We start from the raw sequence: 26211 nt of genomic DNA, 5'->3' as shown, positions 1-26211 counted from the left end.
TTCTGGACCCCGGTGGCACTATACTTGATTCAATAATGAAAAAGTATCCATTTGATGGACATTTAAGAATGTTTGCAGAAGGTAACGTCTAATTACCTATTACTAAAATGTATTCTTTTAAAGCATTTGTTTTATCCTAAACACTTGGGACTTGATATAGAGCTAGGCGGATGGTATTTACTCTGTCAGGGACAAGAAGTAAAATACTCCATCACCCTGAGAGAGTACCCGCCTGCCAAATTTAGCAATGTCCTCAGGCCCAGAGGACCTCGCTTACATTGGCAGGATCCAACTTCATTTTGGTTCCTGTCAAAGCATTGAAAGTTTGATGGACGACTCGTCCACATGATGGAGCTGTACTGCAAACTTTCAAGGTTTTTTCAAAAACAAAATCCCAAAGTAGAATTTTGTTTTGTAAAATAAAAAAGCAATGATCCCCACTCAACATGGGAGTTTTCTCCCATGGCGTGGAGGGCATTTTGGCAGTTTTCACTGCCCCATACAATACCTGGCAGTGACAAACAGTGAAAACTTGCCATTTGTTCGCCTACTCTAAGTAGGGTGGGCGGATAAGTGCAAGACCTCAGTCGACCTTTCCTCAGCCGGGCCTTCAGGGGTGTATGATGGCAGAAGAGGTGGTGTAGTCTCTGCTGTCGAAACACTGAAGGTCTGCCTGCCTATGAATGAGGCGGGCAGACCTTGAATTCGGCGGGGAGTGCCCTCTCCTTTAAACTCAAAAGCAGGCCCCCAGTCATTTGTGGCAGCCTATCTTACACTCAGGACCACTGAAACTATGTGATTCTGTGGTTGCGGCATTTTCTGTATGATTATGGATTTTCCATAATTGCCACATAATCCTTCATCTGCTTCTTGATCAGCAGATTTTAACAAACAAAATTGTATCAAGCTTAAACGGATCAAAAGTACTGATAACGCAGCAATGTGTTCCTGCACAGTAGAAAGCTCTTTGCAGAGGTTGACTGGTCATCTTTCAGTTGACTGTTGCTGAATTTGAGTGTTCACCTGGTGACCTGGTGTAAGAATGACCAGAAAATAAGGTAATCCTATTACAAATATGCCACATTACACCACATATTTTGCCATTTCGCACCACATAATATAGTTTACTCTCCTGCAAAATGTGATCCTCCACTGCCACAGAATTGCGTGGCTCTGCTTATAGTGTGTCTAATACAATTTTAAAATAATGACATATATAGTCACAGTGCTTTCTGTTGCAGGTTGGGACCTCATAGCACTAAAAAGTAACTATTCCGAACTGTGTCACCCTGGATTCAATTCTGTGACTCTCTAGTCTCACAAACAGACACCTGGAGTGATCACATTAGTGAATTGAGGTTTTGTAACGTAAGGGAGTGCCTCACCCACAAATTATTTAATTTTGCTTTTATGTTTTATCTAACCTGTGTGCATTATTTTATAGGGAGTTGTCTAACCGGGCAAAAACACAACAAAATACTTGTAGAATATTTTCTTCTATTCAGCCACCTCTTTGACCCCACCACTACAGCACTCAAGATAGAAGTTGCCATGCTGTCTTATGCACCTCAATCGCTGCTTGTAACATAAGATAGCCTGTAAACACGGCAAATAAACAAAGCCTGGCTTCAAGGCCTTCTTCATTTTCAGGTGCTATCGTGGTCACTCCCCCACAGTTTGAAGACCTTTTGTCTAGAGCCAAACTTTCTCTGTACTATAGTGGCTCAGTTATATTCCGACAGAATGGGTTTGGGTTCAGTCAGTAAATATACATGATAATCGCTGGTCTTTAAGTGATTAACCTGGCCTTCTATGGGTAGATGACCATCAGAGATGATCCCTTTCATCGGTGCTTTCGTATTAAGTCCACCGTCTGCATTTCCCATTTTGTAAGCTTTATTCACAACCAAAGTAGACCTCACAAGCAACAGTTTGGTCTTGTTTACATACAGAGCTATCCAGCACATCTATGCTTCATTCTCATCACAAAGCTTCGCACATGGAATGGCTCAGACTTCAACTCACCCCTTAAAGGAAGCAACAGCTGAGTATAATCTGCACAGCTATTTAACCCTATGTCTCCAGTCAGCCATGAAATGTTTCATCTAAACAGTGAAAAGCACAGGGACAGGTGAGAATCTAGAGGTCCTCCATGGTGTGAAACACTAGCTTGTGTACCCTGACCTGTCGCTCAGAGTCCGTAAGTTCCTGTCCTACATGGTGTCAAAAGAGACCAAGACATTTTGAAGGCATAAAGAGCTACCAGTGCCACATCCACCATATTGAGAAGCCTCTCACTGATGTTCAGTAAGGCTACCTATTCGTGCTGCGCGAGGCCTGGGCTCAGATTCTAATTTCCACTATAGTCTGTGGTCATCAAGGTGTGTTCGAAGCTATTTCATCACCAGCTTCTTCCGAAGCTTTATAAGTAGGGATCACATTAATGGCCTATCATTTGCTGAATTAGGAGGACTAAGGGCTTCTTCAGTAAAGGGGTTTGAGTGCTTCAAACTCTAAGGGACTCTACCCTCAATTACAGAAAATGTAAGAAACACAGGGTTAACAGAGACATTATGGAAGCAGTCCTCGTTAAAAGGAATACGGGGCAAGAGTTTCTTTGCATTAAATAGTGTTCATCCCATTAATTCTACACTCAATATCCAATGATGTTACAGGAGCAAAGAAAGGGATGTAACCTCACAGGAAGGATTGCCAGGGTAGAAGGATGCTCTGGTATGGAATCTAGTTCCCATTCATTCCTAGTTAACATGACAAGCTCATTGGAACAGAAATCCACCCATCATGGTACTACAGATGGGCACCTCTTCACTGAGTAATTCAGATGTAGCTTTCAGTGAAGTCCAGTTTTTTTGTGCCCAGTACACACGATAATCATGCGTGTGCTAAGGTGTTGTCTGTGTGAAAGGTACGAGAACCCAGAGCGTGGTCTAGAGGGGCGCACCAAGCTTATTTTCATTGAACACAAGGCTACTCTCCACGTCCTAGGAACATGTTCATGGAGCGGTGGTGGCATCACACAGTTTTTCTGATATGCAGACAGTATTGGACAAGCCTTGTGCTTGCCTTTGAAGAGTGAGATCCCTTCAAGCCTCACTTGCATGCATGTCTGCTACCATAATGTTCACGGATCCTGCGTTGACATCCTTGGCTGAGTGATGTGTGCGCGGGGAGTGTCTATGGCGACTGCGAGAAGGTTCCATGTTGAATGCTAGTGTGTGACAGTGAGGCCAGTGGGCTCCCAGCTGACTTGTTCCTGGTATTGCAGGACACCCACTGAAGGCAGAGGGACAGCCTCCCGAGGCTAGCAAAGTGTATTGGGGAAAATGTGTTGCTGCCATTCCTGAGCTTTGGGTTTATACGGTGAGATGTGAGAGGATGGAGTTGGGGCTGCTTTAGTCATGCAGCAGTGGCCTTTAGCCGAGGCCTGCTGATTGTCTCTTGCTGAGCACCACCATTTGGCTCGATACAGGGTGTGGGGGCGGAGACAGATGCCTTATTTGCTATGCAGAGAGAACCATCCAGGGTAGGTTTGCCCCTTTTTCTCACCCATAGGTACTTCTCCCACAGGGTCTTGGATGCCAGATGCAAGGTATTCATGCAGGTTTATGCTCATGTTTTATGTGCTCCGTTTTGAGACCCCTTTCTTCACTAGCCTGCTTTGGAAAACGTCACCTGCAAAAAAAACTCTGTCAGCTCTACAGTAAGAGAGTGAACTTCTTTGAACCGGTTATAAGAATCTGATAATTAATTTAACAATCCTTGTCTGCAACATGACATGGGATTCCTATTCAATTTAAGGGATGGATTTAAACCAACATTAACCAGATGTCACCGTATTGGTTTTTACTCTTGCGCGTGGCCCCTTAAGGTACTCAGTTTTTACTAAATCGTGATTAAGTACCAGGTTGCATGTCGGGGGTCAATCCTGACCACACCCTATGGATATCCCTTGGTCCTGAGGCAAGCATAGGTATACCAGCCTACCAATATGAGCATGGAAGCCAGACAGGTGGTATCCCACGAGTCTTTACTTGACCTCTCAAGAGAAAGAAACAGTAACTGTCAGAGACACAGGGCTTTAGATGGGTTTCATTTTCCGTTACCCTAATATTTTACACACCTACAATATGAAGATTTATTTTATAAGGTTTTATTTTAGGCGAATGTAATGCATAGCATATGTAAAATTATTGTACCAGATATTAAAATACTTTTAGCGACTATAAATGAGCCAGTAGTAGATATCATGAACACATACAACATATTACATCATATGATTCACTTTATCACTAATGATAATTCGCACTGAAAAGATTTGCCATACCTCAACGCATTTGGCACACAGTCTAGAGCAGCTGCAAGAACATTGTACATTTTGGAGAAGCCAGGATGTTCTCAGCCTGCAACCTTGATATAAAATCAAAATGTTCACAGGAGTCGACATGTTTGTGTCCCTGAGAGGACTGAAAACTCATTGAGAGAAAAATATCAAATCATTTGGAGAATTATTTCCCTATTTTACACTGATGGTGTCTCTATACTAATATTAAAACGCTAGCCAAAACATAAGTTTGTGAATATGTAAAACTGTAAATACACCATAAAATTGCATGATGAATGTAAAACACATTGTGATATAATAATAATCAATATAAAAAGAAATATGCAACAGTTTTCAACCTATGAAAACTCTGACCATGAAAGCCCTAAATGAATGATGGGCATGTGCACAGTATGGTGGGGACCAGTATAAGCAATACAAAACACATTTCACGTGTACACAAGCATCTATCTATGTAAGGTTAGTGTTTGTATAGAACCTACCCACAACCACCCAAAGCTCTTGGAAAGTGGCGGCCCTTGGCAATTGCCCACTTTGTCCATGCCTTAAAACGTCTCCGAGATATGATCCATATCATCAGTAATATCACTTAGAATCCAACTTGTGCATGCAGCCTGGTCACTCTTAACAATCAAGACAACCTCAGTCTCTTTTTGGGCTATCCTATTTTCTATAATTATGGAATAGTTTCCAGCATTAATCTTGAATCTGTAGGAATCTTTGTACCATATCATAGAATGTAAAATTATGTTTCATTTGTTTCTTCCAAGAAGGCAATGAATATTCTAACAATGGCCATTTCAATCCTTGCATTTGCTAGCCTGACCTTTAGCTGTCTCCACACTCCTAGCCTGCGAGTAGATCCCAGGAGTTCCTTCTTCCACTCGAATGACAGTAGTATTGAAGAGAAAGTTGTTTTCCTCTCTTCTAGGTCAGAAAACACTCCCAGGGTTATCTGAACTGTTAATGTTGCACAATAACCATGAGCTCACCAGCTCTACAAGACACAACCCAACATGTTGATATCCTGGATCGTTGATTGACGTAACCTAGAATCATGCCAGGAGATAGAGCTCTGTAGAATGCCAGAATCTGTGTGGTCACTAGAAGGAGTAGATGTGCGGTCAGGAACACAGGAAAGAGATTCCATCTTCCGGGCCTGATCTACTTCTTTGCTTTGAGGTAGTCGGGCGCTGAGGAGCAGTTTATGTCTACCAAAGGAGTCACAGAGCAAGATAAGGTCAACGTCAAGAGACATGGAAGGAACATAGGGTTAGGGCATTAGATCACTTGGCCTTTATCTTTAGCATTTTCTGTCTTACCCTTCCTCAGCCTGCTTCTCACATAATAAAGTAATTGGCCAATTTGGAAAAAAATGTAACAAATGCCATGCCATGCCGAAATCACAGTGCTGCAGAGTTGGAGGCCACCGTAGCATAAGAGCAGGATAAAACCAAAGCAGGACAGCACACGTGATTGACCTCGGTGAACTGAACTGGATTAGCAAGGTAGACCGCATCATAAAGAGAGTGTGAAATGAAGGTGTAAGAAGAAGAAGGCTATTTTATTAGTTATAATCCACACCTGTAGCACTCACTGCTCCATCAACCACCGAAGAACCTCTAAGAATGGAAGCGAGGTGTAAACAAGCACCTCAGGCAGGATGCAAAGGATGGTTGGTGTGTGATTTCTAGTGCTTGTTAAATTATAAGGAACGTTAAAAACAATGAAACGTTTGTGATGCTAGGAGGGGAATTGAGATAATATGGTGGGACTTTCATGGTTAATTCAAGGTAATTTTAAACTAAGGAGCAAGGTCCAAGTGTTGTCGTCTTTGTTGGAGAAAAATTCAAAAGAGAAGTGTTATCTATGGGGAAAAAAAACGAAATACACAGAATTCTAAGTAAATATCTAGTAAGTGCTCAGTACTATGCTGGGGTGATTAAGGGTTCAAATGTATACATTGGATGAGATAATACTTTTCAGGTGATGATATCAATGTGACATAATAGAGTTACACAATAACATAAACGTGTATTGTTGGACAGGCCACATGAAGGGCCGCTCTCCCCCGGCCCGACCAGGCCCGAGCCCGGTCACACAAGTACCACCCACCACCATTGCACACCCTCCGTCCCCTCAGGGACCTCTGCCTTCGAACATATCGACCTCGTGGGCCCGATCCACTGCTGGCCCACGCGCCCTCCGGGACGCCATCTTGGACACTCCACCACGAGGCCGCCTGGCCCCCGATCGACCTCAACCCTGGGCCTAGCCAGGCCTCAGACATCCCGGCACCACCATCCACCCAGGAGGTGAGCGGGCTACTTGGTAAGTCAATGGGAGAAAGAGGTGTCGATGGCTCTCCCCCGCCAAGTGCCGCTCGGCCATCGCCTCCTCGGGCGCTGGCTCCACCCCCCTGCTGGGTGTCGGGACACCCTCATCCCGGACCTCCCGACCTCCAGGTGCGAGGGTCCGGACATCAAAGAACATCAGCCCTATAACTGGGGCAGCCCAGAGCAGGAGGGTAGTTGTATCTTGGAGTCGAGAGACGCAAAGAAGAACTCATCCTTGACGGACTACTGGCGCTGCCATAGCTCTGCCTCGTGCACCTTCGTCTTGCCTGCCGGCGCTGCCGCAACCTTCGTAACCTTCCAAATCCTTCATCGTCGTCGGGACCTGCTGGCGTGGCCGCGGACCGTTTGCAACCATCATCTCATCGGGACCTGCTGGCTCCGCCGCGGACCGTCGTTTCCTTCGTCCATCTCGGGACCTGCTGGCTCCGCCGCGGCCCGATCATCTAGAACGCCGAGCTCGAGGATTGAGAGCTATTTCCACTTTTTGGTAACAAGACTGTCCCGCTACCCTTTTCCCAAACCAGAGACCAGAATCGAGGGGACCCCTGAGTCCAGACCTCCTTGTACAAATCCATCGTACTTAAAGAATTGCCTATAAAGTATCGTTGAACCTTACCCTTGTGTGGTGTCCGTCTGTGGGGGGGGAAGTTACTTGTCTGTACGATCGCTGGAGACGGCTCTCCCCGGAGACCTCTCCCCTTATCCTCGGCCGACCCTCCCGGTCCGTCTAACATTGGTGGCCAGCGGCGCGATCCGAATCACCGCATAATCGTACAGAGAGTAGCTCACCCCACAACGAAATCACGATGACGACTAAAGAAAGCGGAGCAACCGAGAAATTCCAGATGGAGAAATTGGACGAGTACAGCCATCGTGAACTAAAACAATTCTGCATCGAACTAGGTATCGCTACCACCGGACTAAGTACCAAAGACGATTTTAAGCATGCCCTAGAATCTTGGGCAGAAACCGGGGCTGCCGGAACCCCGGATCAAAGCATCGCAGCAAAGACCACCACGGCCCCTGAAGAGCAAAGAACGGGTCTCTCGCAAGACGAGATCCAGGAACGAGAAAAAACCCGACTACACGAGCTGGAAATGGCCCGACTCAAAATGGACATTGAACTTAAATTGGCCGAACAAAAAATCAACTTAGAGCACCTGCGTCTCCGAGAAGAAAGAGAGGAGAAACAGAGACAAAGGGAGCTCGAGGAAAAGAGACTGGCATATGAACACGAGCGAAAACTAGCTGAGATCGATCTACGCAAGCAGAATAAAGAAGTAGGGGTGTACGAGCAACCCCACACCCCAGGGGCAACAGAGAAAAAGGTACACATCCCCAAAGACGTCGTTCGAGAATACTTCCGAGAGGACGACATCCAGCAATGGTTTAAGGCCTATGAAATCGCTATGACTGCACACCGGATCGATAGAAGCGATTGGGGAGCCGGGCTATGGGGGAGATTCCTCAATGAGGGCCGCGACGCCCTGTTACAGCTCCCGGACCACCAGATGACCTCCTATGACCATATGAAAGCTGCACTCCTCACTCGTTATGGCCTCACACCCGAGATGTACCGTCAGAGGTTCCGAGACTGCACCCGCATCCCGGGTACAACTTGGGTGGACTATGTAAACTACTTTAGCCGAGCCTTCGAGGGCTGGATCAAAGGAAGCAAGGTCACAACCTACGAACAACTGTTCAATCTGATGGTATGGGAGCACCTATCAAACAATTGTTTTATTGAACTCCGCCAACACCTCCTCGACAGCAAGTTAACCGATCCCCGGCAGCTCGCAGCCGAAGCTGACCGATGGGAGATCACCAGAGTGGGCCGGAATGGGTCCTACGAACAGAACCGGAACAACAACGGTCAGCACCGTCCCCGAGGAGGAGGAGGGGGCCAAGGACGAGGAAGAGACAACGCCCCGGTCGCCCCCGCTACCAGCACCACCCCCCCGGCCAACCGGGGCAGCACCCCGGCGCGACCGGGATACCGAGCCAATGTTACGTGCCATCGATGCCAACGAGTCGGCCACTATGCAAACGACCCAAATTGCCCACAGTACCAGAGCCCAAGACCCCGCCAGGTGGCTGCTGCTGCCCTGGGGGAAGAACAGATCTCCGAGGAGCAAGAAGAATATGAGCAAGAGCATCAGGAATGGGAGCCAGCCGCCATGGCTCTAGCCTGCCTAGGGGGGAAGGACATGGTCCCGCGGGTCCCCCTACCCGCTAACACCCAGAAGTACAGCCAATGGGTGAGCATCAATGGACGCCGGGCCGAAGCCCTTCGTGACACCGGGGCCAGTGTAACAGCCGTCCGCTGTCACCTGGTGACCCCAGAACAGTATCTGCCGAACATTCTCTGCCCTGTACGCTCAGCCGATAACTCAGAAAGCCTGTGTCGGATGGCCTGCGTCCCCTTTGAGTGGGGAGGGGTCTCCGGCATGTTGAAGGTAACGGTCCGAGGCGATGCCCCCGTAGACTGCCTCCTGGGGAATGACCTTGAAAGCTCTCCGTGGGCAGCCGTAGAACGAAGAGAACACCTGGGGATGTTGGGCGTCCCGGACTGGGCGTGTGTCACCACCCGGTCCATGGCCGCCCGTGCCAACCCCCGCCCAGAGGAACCCGAATTGCCGGCGCCGCCGCCTCCGGTCGCCCCGGCCGAAACCACTGACCGTGACGCCCCCCCAGAACCAGCTCACTCTCCAGACCTCGCTAACCTCGACCAGTGGCCCCAAGAGGGGGGGCCCACGCAAGAACAATTTCGCCAAGAGCAGAAGACCTGTCCCTCCCTCGAGGGACTCCGCCAGCAAGCGCTCGCCCAAAGCGCAGGGGATACCTCCGGAACACACTGGATCTACTGGGACAATGATCTGCTTTACAGTGAGCAAAGAATCGCGGAGCTGGGAGCCAGCCGAGTACTAGTGGTGCCCCTCCGTTTTAGAGACTTTCTGCTAAACCTGGCCCACGATGTCCCCCTGGCGGGACACCTGGGTCAAGATAAAACCTACAATCGTCTGGTGACCCACTTCTTCTGGCCCAAAATGAGGAACGATGTACACCAGCATTGCCGATCTTGCCCCACATGCCAAGCCAGTGGAAAGAGCGGCCGCAAACTAAAAGCCCCCCTGCAACCGTTTCCCGTGGTCGCCACCCCGTTCGAGAGGGTCGGGATCGACATCGTGGGGCCCTTGGACCCGCGTACAAAACAAGGCCATCGATTCATCCTGGTGCTAGTGGACCACGCCACCCGCTACCCCGAGGCTGTTCCCCTGCGAACTGTGACAGCCCCGGTAGTCGGCCGGGCCCTAATGGGGATCTTCTCCCGTGTGGGCTTCCCCCGAGAAGTCGTCAGCGACAGAGGCACGAACTTTATTTCTAAATATATGAAGTCCCTCTGGCAACAATGCGGGGTTACCTACCGATTCACGACCCCCTATCACCCTCAAGGAAACGGACTCGTTGAGCGGTTCAACCGCACGCTAAAAGGGATGATCGGGGGGTTGGAAGAGCCCCTCCGTCGCCAGTGGGATGTGCTGCTGCCATGCCTCCTCTTCGCATATCGAGAGGTCCCCCAGAAGTCCTTGGGCTTCAGCCCGTTTGAACTGCTGTATGGACACCCAGTACGGGGGCCGCTCAGCCTCGTCAAGGAAGGCTGGGAGATGCCCCCTCTCAAGAACCCACCAGATGTCTTCCGGTACCTCCTAACCCTCCGCAACCAGACCCGGCGGTTCAGAGAGCTGGCAAAAGCCAACCTAGAGGCCAGCCAAGAGGACATGAAAAAGTGGTATGACCGGAATGCCTCCTCCATCGAATTTGAACCTGGGCAACAGGTATGGGTGATGTCCCCCACCGAACCCTGCGCCCTGCAAGACAAGTGGACGGGGCCCTTCAAAGTAGTCGAGCGCAAGGGTCCTGCCACCTATCTCATCAACATGGAATCTTCCCGGAACCCCCTCCGGGTCCTCCACGCTAACAGACTGAAACCCCACTTTGTGCGTTCCGAACTCAGCCTCCTGATGGCCACAGACAATGGGGCTGAAGAAGACTCCGAGCCCCTCCCTGACCTCCTACGGACTCGGGAGAAAGACGGCTCCGTGGACGGGGTCCGACTCTCAGAGGCCCTCACCCAAGAGCAACGCCAGGAGTGTCGGGCCCTCCTATCACAGTTCGCCAACCTGTTCTCCCTCACCCCCGGTGTCACTTCCTGGTGTGTGCACGATGTGGACACGGGGGACAGTCCCCCTATCCGCCACCGGGCCTACCGCGTGCCAGATCGGGTACGAGCCTGCGTCCAGGAAGAGGTAGCAAAAATGCTCACGCTCGGGGTCATCGAGCCCTCAGACAGCCCCTGGGCCAGCCCTGTAGTACTGGTCCCCAAAGCGGCCGCACCAGGCACCACACCGGAACTCCGGTTCTGCGTTGACTACCGGGGCTTGAATGCGGTCACCCGAACAGACGCACATCCCATCCCCCGGGCAGATGAACTGATTGACCGCATGGGAGCTGCCCGCTACCTCAGTATTTTCGACCTGACGGCGGGCTACTGGCAAATCGGCCTCACACCCCGGGCCCAAGAACGTTCTGCCTTTTCCACCCCCGATGGCCATTACCATTTCAAAGTCATGCCCTTCGGCATGAAGAATGCTCCCGCAACCTTTCAGCGGCTCGTCAATCAGGTCCTGGCGGGGCTCGAAGGGTTCAGCGCTGCCTACCTAGACGACATCGCTGTATACAGCCACCAGTGGCCCGAGCACCTCCACCACCTCCGAGCCGTGTTACAAGCCCTTCAGCAGGCTGGCCTCACGATCAAGGCCAGCAAATGTCAAATTGGTCAAGGGTCTGTAACCTACCTCGGACACCAGGTGGGAAGCGGCCTGGTGGCCCCTCTGCAGCTCAAAATTGCCGCCATCCAGTCCTGGCAGCCCCCCATCACCCAGACCGAGGTACGAGCCTTCCTGGGCCTCACGGGCTATTACCGAAGGTTTGTGAAAGACTATGGTACTATAGTGGGGCCCCTCACAGAACTTACGTCCAAAAATCAACCCAAGAAAGTCAACTGGACCGCCGATTGTCAAACAGCATTCGAGCAATTGAAAGCCGCCATGTGTTCCGCCCCTGTGCTCCAGGCCCCCGACTACAGCAGGGAGTTCGTCGTCCAGACGGATGCCTCCGACCATGGCATTGGGGCAGTCCTGTCTCAAGTAAACACCGAGGGCCTTGATCAGCCAGTGGCCTTCATCAGCAGACGACTCCTACCACGAGAACAACGCTGGAGCACCATAGAGAGGGAGGCCTTCGCAGTGGTATGGGCCCTCAAGAAGCTCCGGCCCTACCTCTTCGGCACACACTTTCGGGTACAGACCGACCACCGACCCCTGCAGTGGCTGATGCAGATGCGGGGAGAAAACCCGAAGTTACTACGTTGGTCCATCTCCCTACAAGGGATGGACTTCACCGTTGAACACCGGCCTGGGCCAGATCACGCCAACGCAGATGGCCTGTCCCGGTTTTTCCGCCTCGACGAGGAGAGTCCCCAAGAGGATGGGTAACTCTCCCCGCCTTCAGCTGGGGGGGACGCATGTTGGACAGGCCACATGAAGGGCCGCTCTCCCCCGGCCCGACCAGGCCCGAGCCCGGTCACACAAGTACCACCCACCACCATTGCACACCCTCCGTCCCCTCAGGGACCTCTGCCTTCGAACATATCGACCTCGTGGGCCCGATCCACTGCTGGCCCACGCGCCCTCCGGGACGCCATCTTGGACACTCCACCACGAGGCCGCCTGGCCCCCGATCGACCTCAACCCTGGGCCTAGCCAGGCCTCAGACATCCCGGCACCACCATCCACCCAGGAGGTGAGCGGGCTACTTGGTAAGTCAATGGGAGAAAGAGGTGTCGATGGCTCTCCCCCGCCAAGTGCCGCTCGGCCATCGCCTCCTCGGGCGCTGGCTCCACCCCCCTGCTGGGTGTCGGGACACCCTCATCCCGGACCTCCCGACCTCCAGGTGCGAGGGTCCGGACATCAAAGAACATCAGCCCTATAACTGGGGCAGCCCAGAGCAGGAGGGTAGTTGTATCTTGGAGTCGAGAGACGCAAAGAAGAACTCATCCTTGACGGACTACTGGCGCTGCCATAGCTCTGCCTCGTGCACCTTCGTCTTGCCTGCCGGCGCTGCCGCAACCTTCGTAACCTTCCAAATCCTTCATCGTCGTCGGGACCTGCTGGCGTGGCCGCGGACCGTTTGCAACCATCATCTCATCGGGACCTGCTGGCTCCGCCGCGGACCGTCGTTTCCTTCGTCCATCTCGGGACCTGCTGGCTCCGCCGCGGCCCGATCATCTAGAACGCCGAGCTCGAGGATTGAGAGCTATTTCCACTTTTTGGTAACAAGACTGTCCCGCTACCCTTTTCCCAAACCAGAGACCAGAATCGAGGGGACCCCTGAGTCCAGACCTCCTTGTACAAATCCATCGTACTTAAAGAATTGCCTATAAAGTATCGTTGAACCTTACCCTTGTGTGGTGTCCGTCTGTGGGGGGGGAAGTTACTTGTCTGTACGATCGCTGGAGACGGCTCTCCCCGGAGACCTCTCCCCTTATCCTCGGCCGACCCTCCCGGTCCGTCTAACATGTATATCATATTTTCTCTTGTTAAATGAGATAATAAAGAAAGAACATGTCATATGTGACTCATTTCGGTATCAGATTCAGTCCATGCAGTCTGTGAGCAATCTTCCGCAGCCTCTCCACTAGCTCCCAGTTCCCTGGCCCCCCAGGCGGCTTCCGTTCCATTGGAATGTAGTTTCAGATGTAGAGGTTTCTCCTGCCCAGTTTAGTCACCTGCTGCCATTTTATATACTCGAGTACCATAGGCTTAGACTGTAGTATGCCTGCACACTTTAACTGTGATTAGACCATGGGGCAAAATTGCAATATCTAGGAACTACGTTCATACTTTATAAAAGAATGATATATGTTGTACTTGGACCATATCTCTGAACGTCATTGGCCCAGAATATAGTTCCATGAACACAATGTGCACTAAATTTGTAGTTCATAAAGAATATGCTGATTATACAGCAGGTTAGTAGATATTTCCACTGCAAGGACATTACTCATTTAAATGCCACTGCAGTAATTTTTAATCAGGTGAATTAATGGATTGTATTTGACTTGTATTTATTTTAACAGGTCCTGTCCATGGCTCCTAATGATGGCTTTGCAAAGGTACATTATGGATTTATCCTGAAAGCACAGAATCACATTGCTGAGAGCATTCCCTTCCTAAAGGTAATTCACAAATATTTGTCACCTCTTTCTACATATATGAAATGTTAATTACCTCAATTAAAATCAGCACTAGAGGAACTTCATAAAATACGTATAAACGTAACTGAATTGTTAAAAAATTTTAAGGGTGCATATTTGACACATTTGCGATGGATAATTCTAATCACGGATTACTCACCTTAGAATACGCCTGAGGTGCCAGACTGGTGCAGGAAAATTTCTTGTAGTATTACTTCCGCACACCGCCATGTAGCGTCATGCAACTCCACACCGCCCTGGAAGGAGCGAAGCCAAATATAAGCATCACCCCTCAGAATTAATGTCAGTTCTTTTCTTTCTCCACCTTGTGACATTGATCTGGATATCCGCTCCCTTTTTAGGGCTCGGCCTACGTCACCACGAAGTGGGGCGGAGCTTCGAGCTCTTATGTTAAAGAGAAAAAAAAAAGGTTTCTTTAGGGCTCGGGCCAGATAGATTCCTTAGTGCGCATGCTTTTGTTATGGCATCTGCATAGTGATTCGTCTTCGCTGTGCTGTCCTTTTAGTAGCCTTGACACGATAGGCTATATGTAATTTCGTCCGCCATTTCTGGCATTTTCTGTGTGGTTACGAGCACGGGCATCCATAAATATCAATTAGGAGCTGTCAGGGAGGTGCTGTAATGGAATCCAGATGCTGTGGGCGCGTTCACCATTCTGCAGTGCGTTTTGGTGGGCGCGCGCCATGCATTTTTTTGTTGCTCCTTTCATCTCCGGTTTACTCAGCTAATTTAAATGTTTGAATAGCTGAAATGCTTTTACCGAAATTTAAAATGTTTGTTTGGAATAAAAGGTTTACAGTTTTCAGCCAGCTTGCACCTCCTTGTTTGAACACGGAATGTAAAGCGAGTTTGTTTTAGAGCACTGATAGCCCTGTGAGGTGATACTTCAGGGTCGACGTGGTGGGTGCTTCGGGCTGGCTTGCCAGTTTGTTTATTTAAGCGGCTGACATGGTAAGTGGAATAACGAGGGAAGAACACGGTACCAGCTGTATATTTGACTGTCACTCTTAGCTGCGATATAAATAAGTGGGAAAGTGCAATTTCGGATGATATTGAACATTCACTCATTCCAACAATTATGCATTTAAACTTTCAGGCTTATTGTGAACATTTGAGGGTTACGGGTGGCGAGTTCAGTAAGAGGTAAAGAGTGCGCTTTTCATGCCCTACTTCGGGTTCACAGTGTGAGTTTGGGCGGCTGCGACACCAGCTAAATATAAATCTGGCGCAGTCCTACTGGGCACCATGCTGTATGTCAGTCTATGAGGGAAGGCGCCGTTCTGCTCTGTGCTGGGGTGAAGGATAGGGACATTGTGAACAACGATGGTTGGGAGCAGGATATGGCCTTCGGGGTGACGACGTTATGTGCAGAGTGCAGTTTGGTAGTGCAGAGTGCAGTTTGGTAGTGCAGAGTGGTAGTGCAGAGTAGTAGTGCAGAGTGGTAGTGCAGAGTGGTAGTGCAGAGTGGTAGTGCAAAGTGGTAGTGCAGAGTGGTAGTGCAGAGTGGTAGTGCAGAGTGCAGAGTGGTAGTGCAGAGTGGTAGTGCAGAGTGCAGAGTGGTAGTGCAGAGTGCAGAGTGGTAGTGCAGAGTGCAGAGTGGTAGTGCAGAGTGGTAGTGCAGAGTGCAGATTGGTAGTGCAGAGTGCAGATTGGTGGTGCAGAGTGGTAGTGCAGAGTGGTAGTGCAGAGTGGTAGTGCAGAGTGGTAATTGAGAGTGCGAGTGGTAGTGCAGAGTGGTAGTGCAGAGTGCAGATTGAGAGTGCAGAGTGGTAGTGCAGAGTGGTAGTGCAGAGTGATAGTGCAGAGTGGTAGTGCAGAGTGGTAGTGCAGAGTGCAGAGTGGTAGTGCAGAGTGCAGAGTGGTAGTGCAGAGTGGTAGTGCAGAGTGGTAGTGCAGAGTGGTAGTGCAGAGTGGTAGTGCAGAGTGCAGAGTGGTAGTGCAGAGTGCAGAGTGGTAGTACAGAGTGGTAGTGCAGAGTGCAGAGTGGTAGTGCAGAGTGGTAGTGCAGAGTGGTAGTGCAGAGTGGTAGTGCAGAGTGCAGAGTGGTAGTGCAGAGTGCAGAGTGGTAGTGCAGAGTGCAGAGTGGTAGTGCAGAGTGGTAGTGCAGAGTGCAGAGTGGTAGTGCAGAGTGCAGAGTGGTAGTGCAGAGTGCAGAGTGGTAGTGCAGAGTGGTAGTGCAGAGTGCAGAGTGGTAGTGCAGAGTGCAGAGTGGTAGTGCAGAGTGGTCGTGCAGAGTGCGGAGTGGTAGTGCAGAGTGGCCGTGCAGAGTGCGGAGTGGTAGTCCAGAGTGCAGAGTGGTAGTGCAGAGTGGTAGTGTAGAGTGCAGAGAGAGTGCAGATTGAGAGTGCAAGTGGTAGTGCAGAGTGCAGATTGGTAGTGCAGAGTGCAGATTGGTAGTGCAGAGTGCAGATTGGTAGTGCAGAGTGCAGATTGGTAGTGCAGAGTGGTAGTGCAGAGTGCAGAGTGGTAGTGCAGAGTGCAGAGTGGTAGTGCAGAATGGTAGTGCAGAGTGCAGAGTGGTAGTGCAGAGTGCAGAGTGCTGAGTGCAGATTGAGAGTGCAGAGTGGTAGTGCAGAGTGGTAGTGCAGAGTGCAGATTGAGAGTGCAGAGTGCAGATTGGTAGTGCAGAGTGCAGATTGGTAGTGCAGAGTGCAGAGTGGTAGTGCAGAGTGGTAGTGCAGAGTGATAGTGCAGAGTGCAGATTGAGAGTGCAGAGTGCAGATGGTTAGTGCAGAGCGCAGAGTGGTAGTGCAGAGTGCAGAGTGGTAGTGCAGAGTGCAGAGTGGTAGTGCAGAGTGGTAGGGCAGAGTGGTAGTGCAGAGTGCAGAGTGGTAGTGCAGAGTGGTAGGGCAGAGTGCAGAGTGGTAGTGCAGAGTGCAGAGTGGTAGTGCAAAGTGCAAAGTGGTAGTGCAGAGTGAGAGTGCAGAGTGGTAATGCAGAGTGGTAGTGCAGAGTGCAGAGTGGTAGTGCAGAGTGCAGAGTGGTAGTGCAGAGTGGTAGTGCAGAGTGCAGAGTGGTTGTGCAGAGTGGTAGTGCAGAGTGCAGAGTGGTTGTGCAGAGTGGTAGTGCAGAGTGCAGAGTGGTTGTGCAGAGTGGTAGTGCAGAGTGCAGAGTGGTTGTGCAGAGTGGTAGTGCAGAGTGCAGAGTGGTTGTGCAGAGTGGTAGTGCAGAGTGCAGAGTGGTAGTGCAGAGTGGTAGTACAGAGTGCAGAGTGGTAGTGCTGAGTGCAGAGTGGTAGTGCAGAGTGGTAGTGCAGAGTGCAGAGTGGTAGTGCAGAGTGCAGAGTGGTAGTGCAGAGTGGTAGTGCAGAGTGCAGAGTGGTAGTGCAGAGTGGTAGTGCAAAGTGGTAGTGCAGAGTGCAGAGTGGTAGTGCAGAGTGGTAGCGCAGAGTGCAGAGTGCAGAGTGGTAGTGCAGAGTGGTAGTGCAGAGTGCGGAGTGGTAGTGCAGAGTGCAGAGTGGTAGTGCAGAGTGCAGAGTGGTAGTGCAGAGTGGTAGTGTAGAGTGCAGAGAGAGTGCAGATTGAGAGTGCGAGTGGTAGTGCAGAGTGCAGAGTGGTAGTGCAGAGTGGTAGTGCAGAGTGCAGAGTGGTTGTGCAGAGTGGTAGTGCAGAGTGGTTGTGCAGAGTAGTGCAGAGTGCAGAGTGGTTGTGCAGAGTGGTAGTGCAGAGTGCAGAGTGGTTGTGCAGAGTGGTAGTGCAGAGTGCAGAGTGGTTGTGCAGAGTGGTAGTGCAGAGTGGTAATGCAGAGTGGTAGTGCAGAGTGCAGAGTGGTAGTGCAGAGTGGTAGTGCAGAGTGCAGAGTGGTAGTGCAGAGTGGTAGTGCAGAGTGCAGAGTGGTAGTGCAGAGTGGTAGTGCAGAGTGGTAGTGCAGAGTGGTAGTGCAAAGTGGTAGTGCAGAGTGGTAGTGCAGAGTGGTAGCGCAGAGTGCAGAGTGCAGAGTGGTAGTGCAGAGTGCGGAGTGGTAGTGCAGAGTGCAGAGTGGTAGTGCAGAGTGGTAGTGTAGAGTGCAGAGAGAGTGCAGATTGAGAGTGCGAGTGGTAGTGCAGAGTGCAGATTGGTAGTGCAGATTGGTAGTGCAGAGTGCAGATTGGTAGTGCAGAGTGGTAGTGCAGAGTGCAGAGTGGTAGTGCAGAATGGTAGTGCAGAGTGGTAGTGCAGAGTGCAGAGTGGTAGTGCAGAGTTCTTAGTGCAGATTGAGAGTGCAGAGTGCAGAGTGGTAGTGCAGAGTGCAGATTGAGAGTGCAGATTGGTAGTGCAGAGTGCAGATTGGTAGTGCAGAGTGGTAGTGCAGAGTGATAGTGCAGAGTGCAGATTGGTAGTGCAGAGTGCAGATTGGTAGTGCAGATCGCATATTGGTAGTGCAGAGCGCAGATTGGTAGTGCAGAGCGCAGATTGGTAGTGCAGAGCGCAGATTGGTAGTGCAGAGTGGAGAGTGGTAGTGCAGAGTGCAGAGTGGTAGTGCAGAGTGGTAGTGCAGAGTGGTAGTGCAGAGTGCAGAGTGGTAGTGCAGAGTGCAGAGTGGTAGTGCAGAGTGCAGAGTGGTAGTGCAGAGTGGTAGTGCAGAGTGCAGAGTGGTAGTGCAGAGTGCAGAGTGGTAGTGCAGAGTGCAGAGTGATTATGCAGAGTGGTAGTGCAGAGTGGTAGTGCAGAGTGGTAGTGCAGAGTGGTAGTGCAGAGTGGTAGTGCAGAGTGCGGAGTGGTAGTGCAGAGTGCAGAGTGGTAGTGTAGAGTGCAGAGAGAGTGCAGATTGAGAGTGCGAGTGGTAGTGCAGAGTGCAGATTGGTAGTGCAGATTGGTAGTGCAGAGTGCAGATTGGTAGTGCAGAGTGCAGAGTGGTTGTGCAGAATGGTAGTGCAGAGTGCAGAGTGGTAGTGCAGAGTGCTTAGTGCAGATTGAGAGTGCAGAGTGCAGAGTGGTAGTGCAGAGTGCAGATTGAGAGTGCAGATTGGTAGTGCAGAGTGCAGAGTGGTAGTGCAGAGTGGTAGTGCAGAGTGGTAGTGCAGAGTGCAGATTGAGAGTGCAGAGTGCAGATTGGTAGTGCAGAGCGCAGATTGGTAGTGCAGAGTGGAGAGTGGTAGTGCAGAGTGCAGAGTGGTAGTGTAGAGTGCAGAGAGAGTGCAGATTGAGAGTGCGAGTGGTAGTGCAGAGTGCAGATTGGTAGTGCAGATTGGTAGTGCAGAGTGCAGATTGGTAGTGCAGAGTGCAGAGTGGTTGTGCAGAATGGTAGTGCAGAGTGCAGAGTGGTAGTGCAGAGTGCTTAGTGCAGATTGAGAGTGCAGAGTGCAGAGTGGTAGTGCAGAGTGCAGATTGAGAGTGCAGATTGGTAGTGCAGAGTGCAGAGTGGTAGTGCAGAGTGGTAGTGCAGAGTGGTAGTGCAGAGTGCAGATTGAGAGTGCAGAGTGCAGATTGGTAGTGCAGAGCGCAGATTGGTAGTGCAGAGTGGAGAGTGGTAGTGCAGAGTGCAGAGTGGTAGTGCAGAGTGCAGAGTGGTAGTGCAGAGTGCAGAGTGGTAGTGCAGAGTGGTAGTGCAGAGTGGTAGTGCAGAGTGCAGATTGAGAGTGCGAGTGGTAGTGCAGAGTGGTAGTGCAGAGTGCAGATTGGTAGTGCAGAGTGGTAGTGCAGGGTGCAGATTGAGAGTGCAGAGTGCAGAGTAGTAGTGCAGAGTGGTAGTGCAGAGGGCAGAGTGTTAGTGCAGAGGGCAGAGTGGTAGTGCAGAGTGGTAGTGCAGAGTGGTAGTGCAGAGTGCAGAGTGGTAGTGCAGAGTGGTAGTGCAGAGTGGTAGTGCAGAGTGCAGAGTGGTAGTGCAGAGGGGTCGTGCAGAGTGCAGAGTGGTAGTGCAGAGGGGTCGTGCAGAGTGGTAGTGCAGAGTGGTAGTGCAGAGTGCAGAGTGGTAGTGCAGAGTGGTAGTGCAGAGTGGTAGGGCAGAGTGGTAGTGCAGAGTGCAGAGTGGTAGTGCAGAGTGCAGAGTGGTAGTGCAGAGTGCAGAGTGGTAGTGCAGAGTGCAGAGTGGTAGTGCAGAGTGCAGAGTGGTAGTGCAGAGTGCAGAGTGGTAAGGCAGAGTGCAGAGTGGTAGTGCAGAGTGCAAAGTGGGAGTGCAGAGTGGTAGTGCAGAGTGGTTATGCAGAGTGGTAGTGCAGAGTGCAGAGTGGTACTGCAGAGTGCAGAGTGGTACTGCAGAGTGCAGAGTGGTAGTGCAGAGTGCAGAGTGGTAGTGCAGAGTGCAGAGTGGTAGTGCAGAGTGCAGAGTGGCAGTGCAGAGTGCAGAGTGGTTGTGCAGAGTGGTTGTGCAGAGTGGTTGTGCAGAGTGGTTGTGCAGAGTGGTTGTGCAGAGTGGTAGTGCAGAGTGCAGAGTGGTAGTGCTGAGTGCAGAGTGCAGAGTGGTAGTGCAGAGTGGTAGTGCAGAGTGCAGAGTGGTAGTGCAGAGTGCAAAGTGGTAGTGCAGAGTGGTAGTGCAGAGTGCAGAGTGGTAGTGCAGAGTGCAGAGTGGTAGTGCAGAGTGCAGAGTGGTAGTGCAGAGTGGTAGTGCAGAGTGCAGAGTGGTAGTGCAGAGTGCAGAGTGGTAGTGCAGAGTGCAGAGTGGTAGTGCAGAGTGCAAAGTGGTAGTGCAGAGTGGTAGTGCAGAGTGCAGAGTGGTAGTGCAGAGTGGTAGTGCAGAGTGGTAGTGCAGAGTGGTTATGCAGAGTGGTAGTGCAGAGTGCAGAGTGGTAGTGCAGAGTGCAGAGTGGTAGTGCAGAGTGCAGAGTGGTAGTGCAGAGTGCAGAGTGGTAGTGCAGAGTGCAGAGTGGTAGTGCAGAGTGCAGAGTGGTAGTGCAGAGTGCAGAGTGGTTGTGCAGAGTGCAGAGTGGTTGTGCAGAGTGGTTGTGCAGAGTGGTTGTGCAGAGTGGTAGTGCAGAGTGCAGAGTGGTAGTGCAGAGTGGTAGTGCAGAGTGGTAGTGCAGAGTGGTAGTGCAGAGTGGTAGTGCAGAGTGGTAGTGCAGAGTGGTAGTGCAGAGTGGTAGTGCAGAGTGGTAGTGCAGAGTGCAGAGTGGTAGTGCAGAGTGCAGAGTGGTAGTGCAGAGTGCAAAGTGGTAGTGCAGAGTGGTAGTGCAGAGTGCAGAGTGGTAGTGCAGAGTGGTAGTGCAGAGTGCAGAGTGATTATGCAGAGTGGTAGTGCAGAGTGGTAGTGCAGAGTGCAGAGTGGTAGTGCAGAGTGCAGAGTGGTAGTGCAGAGTGCAGAGTGGTAGTGCAGAGTGCAGAGTGGTAGTGCAGAGTGCAGAGTGGTTGTGCAGAGTGGTTGTGCAGAGTGGTTGTGCAGAGTGGTTGTGCAGAGTGGTTGTGCAGAGTGGTTGTGCAGAGTGGTTGTGCAGAGTGGTTGTGCAGAGTGGTTGTGCAGAGTGGTTGTGCAGAGTGGTTGTGCAGAGTGGTTGTGCAGAGTGGTTGTGCAGAGTGGTTGTGCAGAGTGGTTGTGCAGAGTGGTTGTGCAGAGTGGTTGTGCAGAGTGGTTGTGCAGAGTGGTTGTGCAGAGTGGTTGTGCAGCGTGGTTGTGCAGAGTGGTTGTGCAAAGTGGTTGTGCAAAGTGGTTGTGCAAAGTGGTAGTGCAGAGTGCAGAGTGGTAGTGCAGAGTGGTAGTGCAGAGTGGTAGTGCAGAGTGCAGAGTGGTAGTGCAGAGTGCAGAGTTGTAGTGCAGAGTACAGAGTGGTAGTGCAGAGTGCAGAGTGGTAGTGCAGAGTACAGAGTGGTAGTGCAGAGTACAGAGTGGTAGTGCAGAGTACAGAGTGGTAGTGCAGAGTGCAGAGTGGTAGTGCAGAGTGGTAGTGCAGAGTGGTAGTGCAGAGTGGTAGTGCAGAGTGGTAGTGCAGAGTGGTAGTGCAGAGTGGTAGTGCAGAGTGGTAGTGCAGAGTGGTAGTGCAGAGTGGTAGTGCAGAGTGCAGAGTGGTTGTGCAGAGTGGTTGTGCAGAGTGGTTGTGCAGAGTGGTTGTGCAGAGTGGTTGTGCAGAGTGGTTGTGCAGAGTGGTTGTGCAGAGTGGTTGTGCAGAGTGGTTGTGCAGAGTGGTAGTGCAAAGTGGTAGTGCAGAGTGCAGAGTGGTAGTGCAGAGTGGTAGTGCAGAGTGCAGAGTGGTAGTGCAGAGTGCAGAGTGGTAGTGCAGAGTACAGAGTGGTAGTGCAGAGTACAGAGTGGTAGTGCAGAGTACAGAGTGGTACTGCAGAGTGCAGAGTGGTAGTGCAGAGTGGTAGTGCAGAGTGGTAGTGCAGAGTGGTAGTGCAGAGTGGTAGTGCAGAGTGCAGAGTGGTAGTGCAGAGTGGTAGTGCAGAGTGCAGAGTGGTAGTGCAGAGTGGTAGTGCAGAGTGGTAGTGCAGAGTGGTAGTGCAGAGTGGTAGTGCAGAGGGGTAGTGCAGAGTGCAGAGTGGTAGTGCAGAGTGGTAGTGTAGAGTGCAGAGTGGTAGTGTAGAGTGCAGAGTGAAAGTGCAGATTGAGAGTGCGAGTGGTAGTGCAGAGTGCAAAGTGGTAGTGCAGAGTGCAGAGTGGTAGTGCAGAGTGCAGAGTGGTAGTGCAGAGTGCAGAGTGGTAGTGCAGAGTGCAGAGTGGTAGTGCAGAGTGCAGAGTGGTAGTGCAGAGTGCAGAGTGGTAGTGTAGAGTGCAGAGTGGTAGTGCAGAGTGCAGAGTGGTAGTGCAGAGTGGTAGTGCAGAGTGCAGAGTGGTAGTGTAGAGTGCAGAGTGGTAGTGTAGAGTGGTAGTGCAGAGTGGTAGTGCAGAGTGCAGAGTGGTAGTGTAGAGTGCAGAGTGGTAGTGTAGAGTGGTAGTGTAGAGTGGTAGTGCAGAGTGGTAGTGCAGAGTGGTAGTGCAGAGTGGTAGTGCAGAGTGGTAGTGCAGAGTGGTAGTGCAGAGTGGTAGTGCAGAGTGGTAGTGCAGAGTGGTAGTGCAGAGTGGTAGTGTAGAGTGCAGAGTGGTAGTGTAGAGTGCAGAGTGGTAGTGTAGAGTGCAGAGTGGTAGTGTAGAGTGCAGAGTGGTAGTGTAGAGTGCAGAGTGGTAGTGTAGAGTGCAGAGTGAGAGTGCAGATTGAGAGTGCGAGTGGTAGGGCAGAGTGGGAGTGCAGAGTGGTAGTGCAGAGTGGTAGTGCAGAGTTCAGAGTGGTAGTGTGGAGTGGTAGTGCAGAGTGGTAGTGCAGAGTGTAGAGTGGTAGTGCAAAGTGGTAGTGCAGAGTGCAGAGTGGTAGTGCAGAGTGCAGAGTGGTAGTGCAGAGTGGTAGTGCAGAGTGCAGAGTGGTAGTGCAGAGTGCAGAGTGGTAGTGCAGAGTGGTAGTGCAGAGTGCAGAGGGGTAGTGCAGAGTGGTAGTGCAGAGTGCAGAGGGGTAGTGCAGAGGGGCAGTGCAGAGTGGTAGTGCAGAGTGCAGAGTGGTAGTGCAGAGTGGTAGTGCAGAGTGGTAGTGCAGAGTGGTAGTGCAGAGTGGTAGTGCAGAGCGGTAGTGCAGAGCGGTAGTGCAGAGCGGTAGTGCAGAGTGATAGTGCAGAGTGCAGAGTGGTAGTGCAGAGTGGTCTTGCAGAGTGCAGAGTGGTAGTGCAGAGTGGTAGTGCAGAGTGGTAGTGCAGAGTGGTAGTGCAGAGTGGTAGTGCAGAGTGCAGAGTGGTAGTGCAGAGTGCAGAGTGGTAGTGCAGAGTGCAGAGTGGTAGTGCAGAGTGGTAGTGCAGAGTGGTAGTGCAGAGTGGTAGTGCAGAGTGCAGAGTGGTAGTGCAGAGTGGTAGTGCAGAGTGCAGATTGAGAGTGCGAGTGGTAGTGCAGAGTGGTAGTGCAGAGTGCAGATTGTTAGTGCAGAGTGGTAGTGCAGAGTGCAGATTGAGAGTGCAGAGTGGTAGTGCAGAGTGCAGAGTGGTAGTGCAGAGTGCAGAGTGGTAGTGCAGATTGGTAGTGCAGAGTGCAGAGTGGTAGTGCAGAGTGCAGAGTGGTAGTGCAGAGTGGTAGTGCAGAGTGGTAGTGCAGAGTGGTAGTGCAGAGTGGTAGTGCAGAGTGGTAGTGCAGAGTGCAGAGTGGTAGTGCAGAGTGTGGTAGTGCAGAGTGGTAGTGCAGAGTGGTAGTGCAGAGTGGTAGTGCAGAGTGGTAGTGCAGAGTGGTAGTGCAGAGTGCAGAGTGGTAGTGCAGAGTGGTAGTGCAGAGTGGTAGTGCAGAGTGGTAGTGCAGAGTGGTAGTGCAGAGTGGTAGTGCAGAGTGGTAGTGCAGAGTGGTAGTGCAGAGTGGTAGTGCAGAGTGGTAGTGCAGAGTGGTAGTGCAGAGTGGTAGTGCAGAGTGGTAGTGCAGAGCGGTAGTGCAGAGCGGTAGTGCAGAGCGGTAGTGCAGAGTGATAGTGCAGAGTGCAGAGTGGTAGTGCAGAGTGGTCTTGCAGAGTGCAGAGTGGTAGTGCAGAGTGGTAGTGCAGAGTGGTAGTGCAGAGTGGTAGTGCAGAGTGGTAGTGCAGAGTGCAGAGTGGTAGTGCAGAGTGCAGAGTGGTAGTGCAGAGTGCAGAGTGGTAGTGCAGAGTGGTAGTGCAGAGTGGTAGTGCAGAGTGGTAGTGCAGAGTGCAGAGTGGTAGTGCAGAGTGGTAGTGCAGAGTGCAGATTGAGAGTGCGAGTGGTAGTGCAGAGTGGTAGTGCAGAGTGCAGATTGTTAGTGCAGAGTGGTAGTGCAGAGTGCAGATTGAGAGTGCAGAGTGGTAGTGCAGAGTGCAGAGTGGTAGTGCAGAGTGCAGAGTGGTAGTGCAGATTGGTAGTGCAGAGTGCAGAGTGGTAGTGCAGAGTGCAGAGTGGTAGTGCAGAGTGGTAGTGCAGAGTGGTAGTGCAGAGTGGTAGTGCAGAGTGGTAGTGCAGAGTGGTAGTGCAGAGTGCAGAGTGGTAGTGCAGAGTGTGGTAGTGCAGAGTGGTAGTGCAGAGTGGTAGTGCAGAGTGGTAGTGCAGAGTGGTAGTGCAGAGTGGTAGTGCAGAGTGCAGAGTGGTAGTGCAGAGTGGTAGTGCAGAGTGGTAGTGCAGAGTGGTAGTGCAGAGTGGTAGTGCAGAGTGGTAGTGCAGAGTGGTAGTGCAGAGTGGTAGTGCAGAGTGGTAGTGCAGAGTGGTAGTGCAGAGTGGTAGTGCAGAGTGGTAGTGCAGAGTGGTAGTGCAGAGTGCAGAGTGGTAGTGCAGAGTGCAGAATGGTAGTGCAGAGTGGTAGTGCAGAGTGCAGAGTGGTAGTGCAGAGTGCAGAGTGGTAGTGCAGAGTGCAGATTGGTAGTGCAGAGTGGTAGTGCAGAGTGGTAGTGCAGAGTGCAGAGTGGTAGTGCAGAGTGCAGAGTGGTAGTGCAGAGTGCAGAGTGCAGATTGAGAGTGCGAGTGGTAGTGCAGAGTGGTAGTGCAGAGTGCAGATTGTTAGTGCAGAGTGGTAATGCAGAGTGCAGATTCAGAGTGCAGAGTGGTAGTGCAGAGTGGTAGTGCAGAGTGGTAGTGCAGAGTGGTAGTGCAGATTGGTAGTGCAGAGTGCAGAGTGGTAGTGCAGAGTGCAGAGTGGTAGTGCAGAGTGCAGAGTGGTAGTGCAGAGTGCAGAGTGGTAGTGCAGAGTGCAGATTGGTAGTGCAGAGTGGTAGTGCAGAGTGCAGAGTGGTAGTGCAGAGTGGTAGTGCAGAGTGGTAGTGCAGAGTGCAGATGCAGAGTGCAGAGTGGTAGTGCAGAGTGGTAGTGCAGAGTGATAGTGCAGAGTGCAGAGTGGTAGTGCAGAGTGGTAGTGCAGAGTGGTAGTGCAGAGTGGTAGTGCAGAGTGGTAGTGCAGAGTGGTAGTGCAGAGTGCAGAGTGGTAGTGCAGAGTGGTAGTGCAGAGTGGTAGTGCAGAGTGGTAGTGCAGAGTGGTAGTGCAGAGTGGTAGTGCAGAGTGCAGAGTGGTAGTGCAGAGTGGTAGTGCAGAGTGCAGAGTGGTAGTGCAGAGTGGTAGTGCAGAGTGGTAGTGCAGAGTGGTAGTGCAGAGTGCAGAGTGGTAGTGCAGAGTGGTAGTGCAGAGTGCAGAGTGGTAGTGCAGAGTGCAGATTGGTAGTGCAGAGTGCAGAGTGGTAGTGCAGAGTGCAGATTGGTAGTGCAGAGTGGTAGTGCAGAGTGGTAGTGCAGAGTGCAGAGTGGTAGTGCAGAGTGGTAGTGCAGAGTGCAGAGTGGTAGTGCAGAGTGGTAGTGCAGAGTGGTAGTGCAGAGTGC

At 51.4% G+C, this 26211-nt stretch overlaps 1 protein-coding gene across 7 annotated transcripts in view; it reads left to right on the top strand.

Moving 5' to 3' along the window:
• The window catches only part of ASPH (aspartate beta-hydroxylase), a 584233-nt gene that overhangs the window by 450301 nt on the left and 107721 nt on the right, over positions 1-26211 (top strand). For all 7 annotated transcript variants that reach the window (XM_086965790.1, XM_086965792.1, XM_086965789.1 and 4 more), the window contains one exon: positions 13919-14017. In XM_086965790.1, coding sequence (XP_086821916.1) covers positions 13919-14017 — 99 coding nt within the window. The remainder of the gene's footprint in view (positions 1-13918; positions 14018-26211) is intronic.

The sequence above is a fragment of the Lissotriton vulgaris genome, chromosome 4_1 (genome assembly GCF_964263255.1).
Source record: "Lissotriton vulgaris chromosome 4_1, aLisVul1.2, whole genome shotgun sequence".
Taxonomy (NCBI): Eukaryota; Metazoa; Chordata; class Amphibia; order Caudata; family Salamandridae; genus Lissotriton; species Lissotriton vulgaris.
This window is presented reverse-complemented; position numbering and strand designations above follow the sequence as displayed.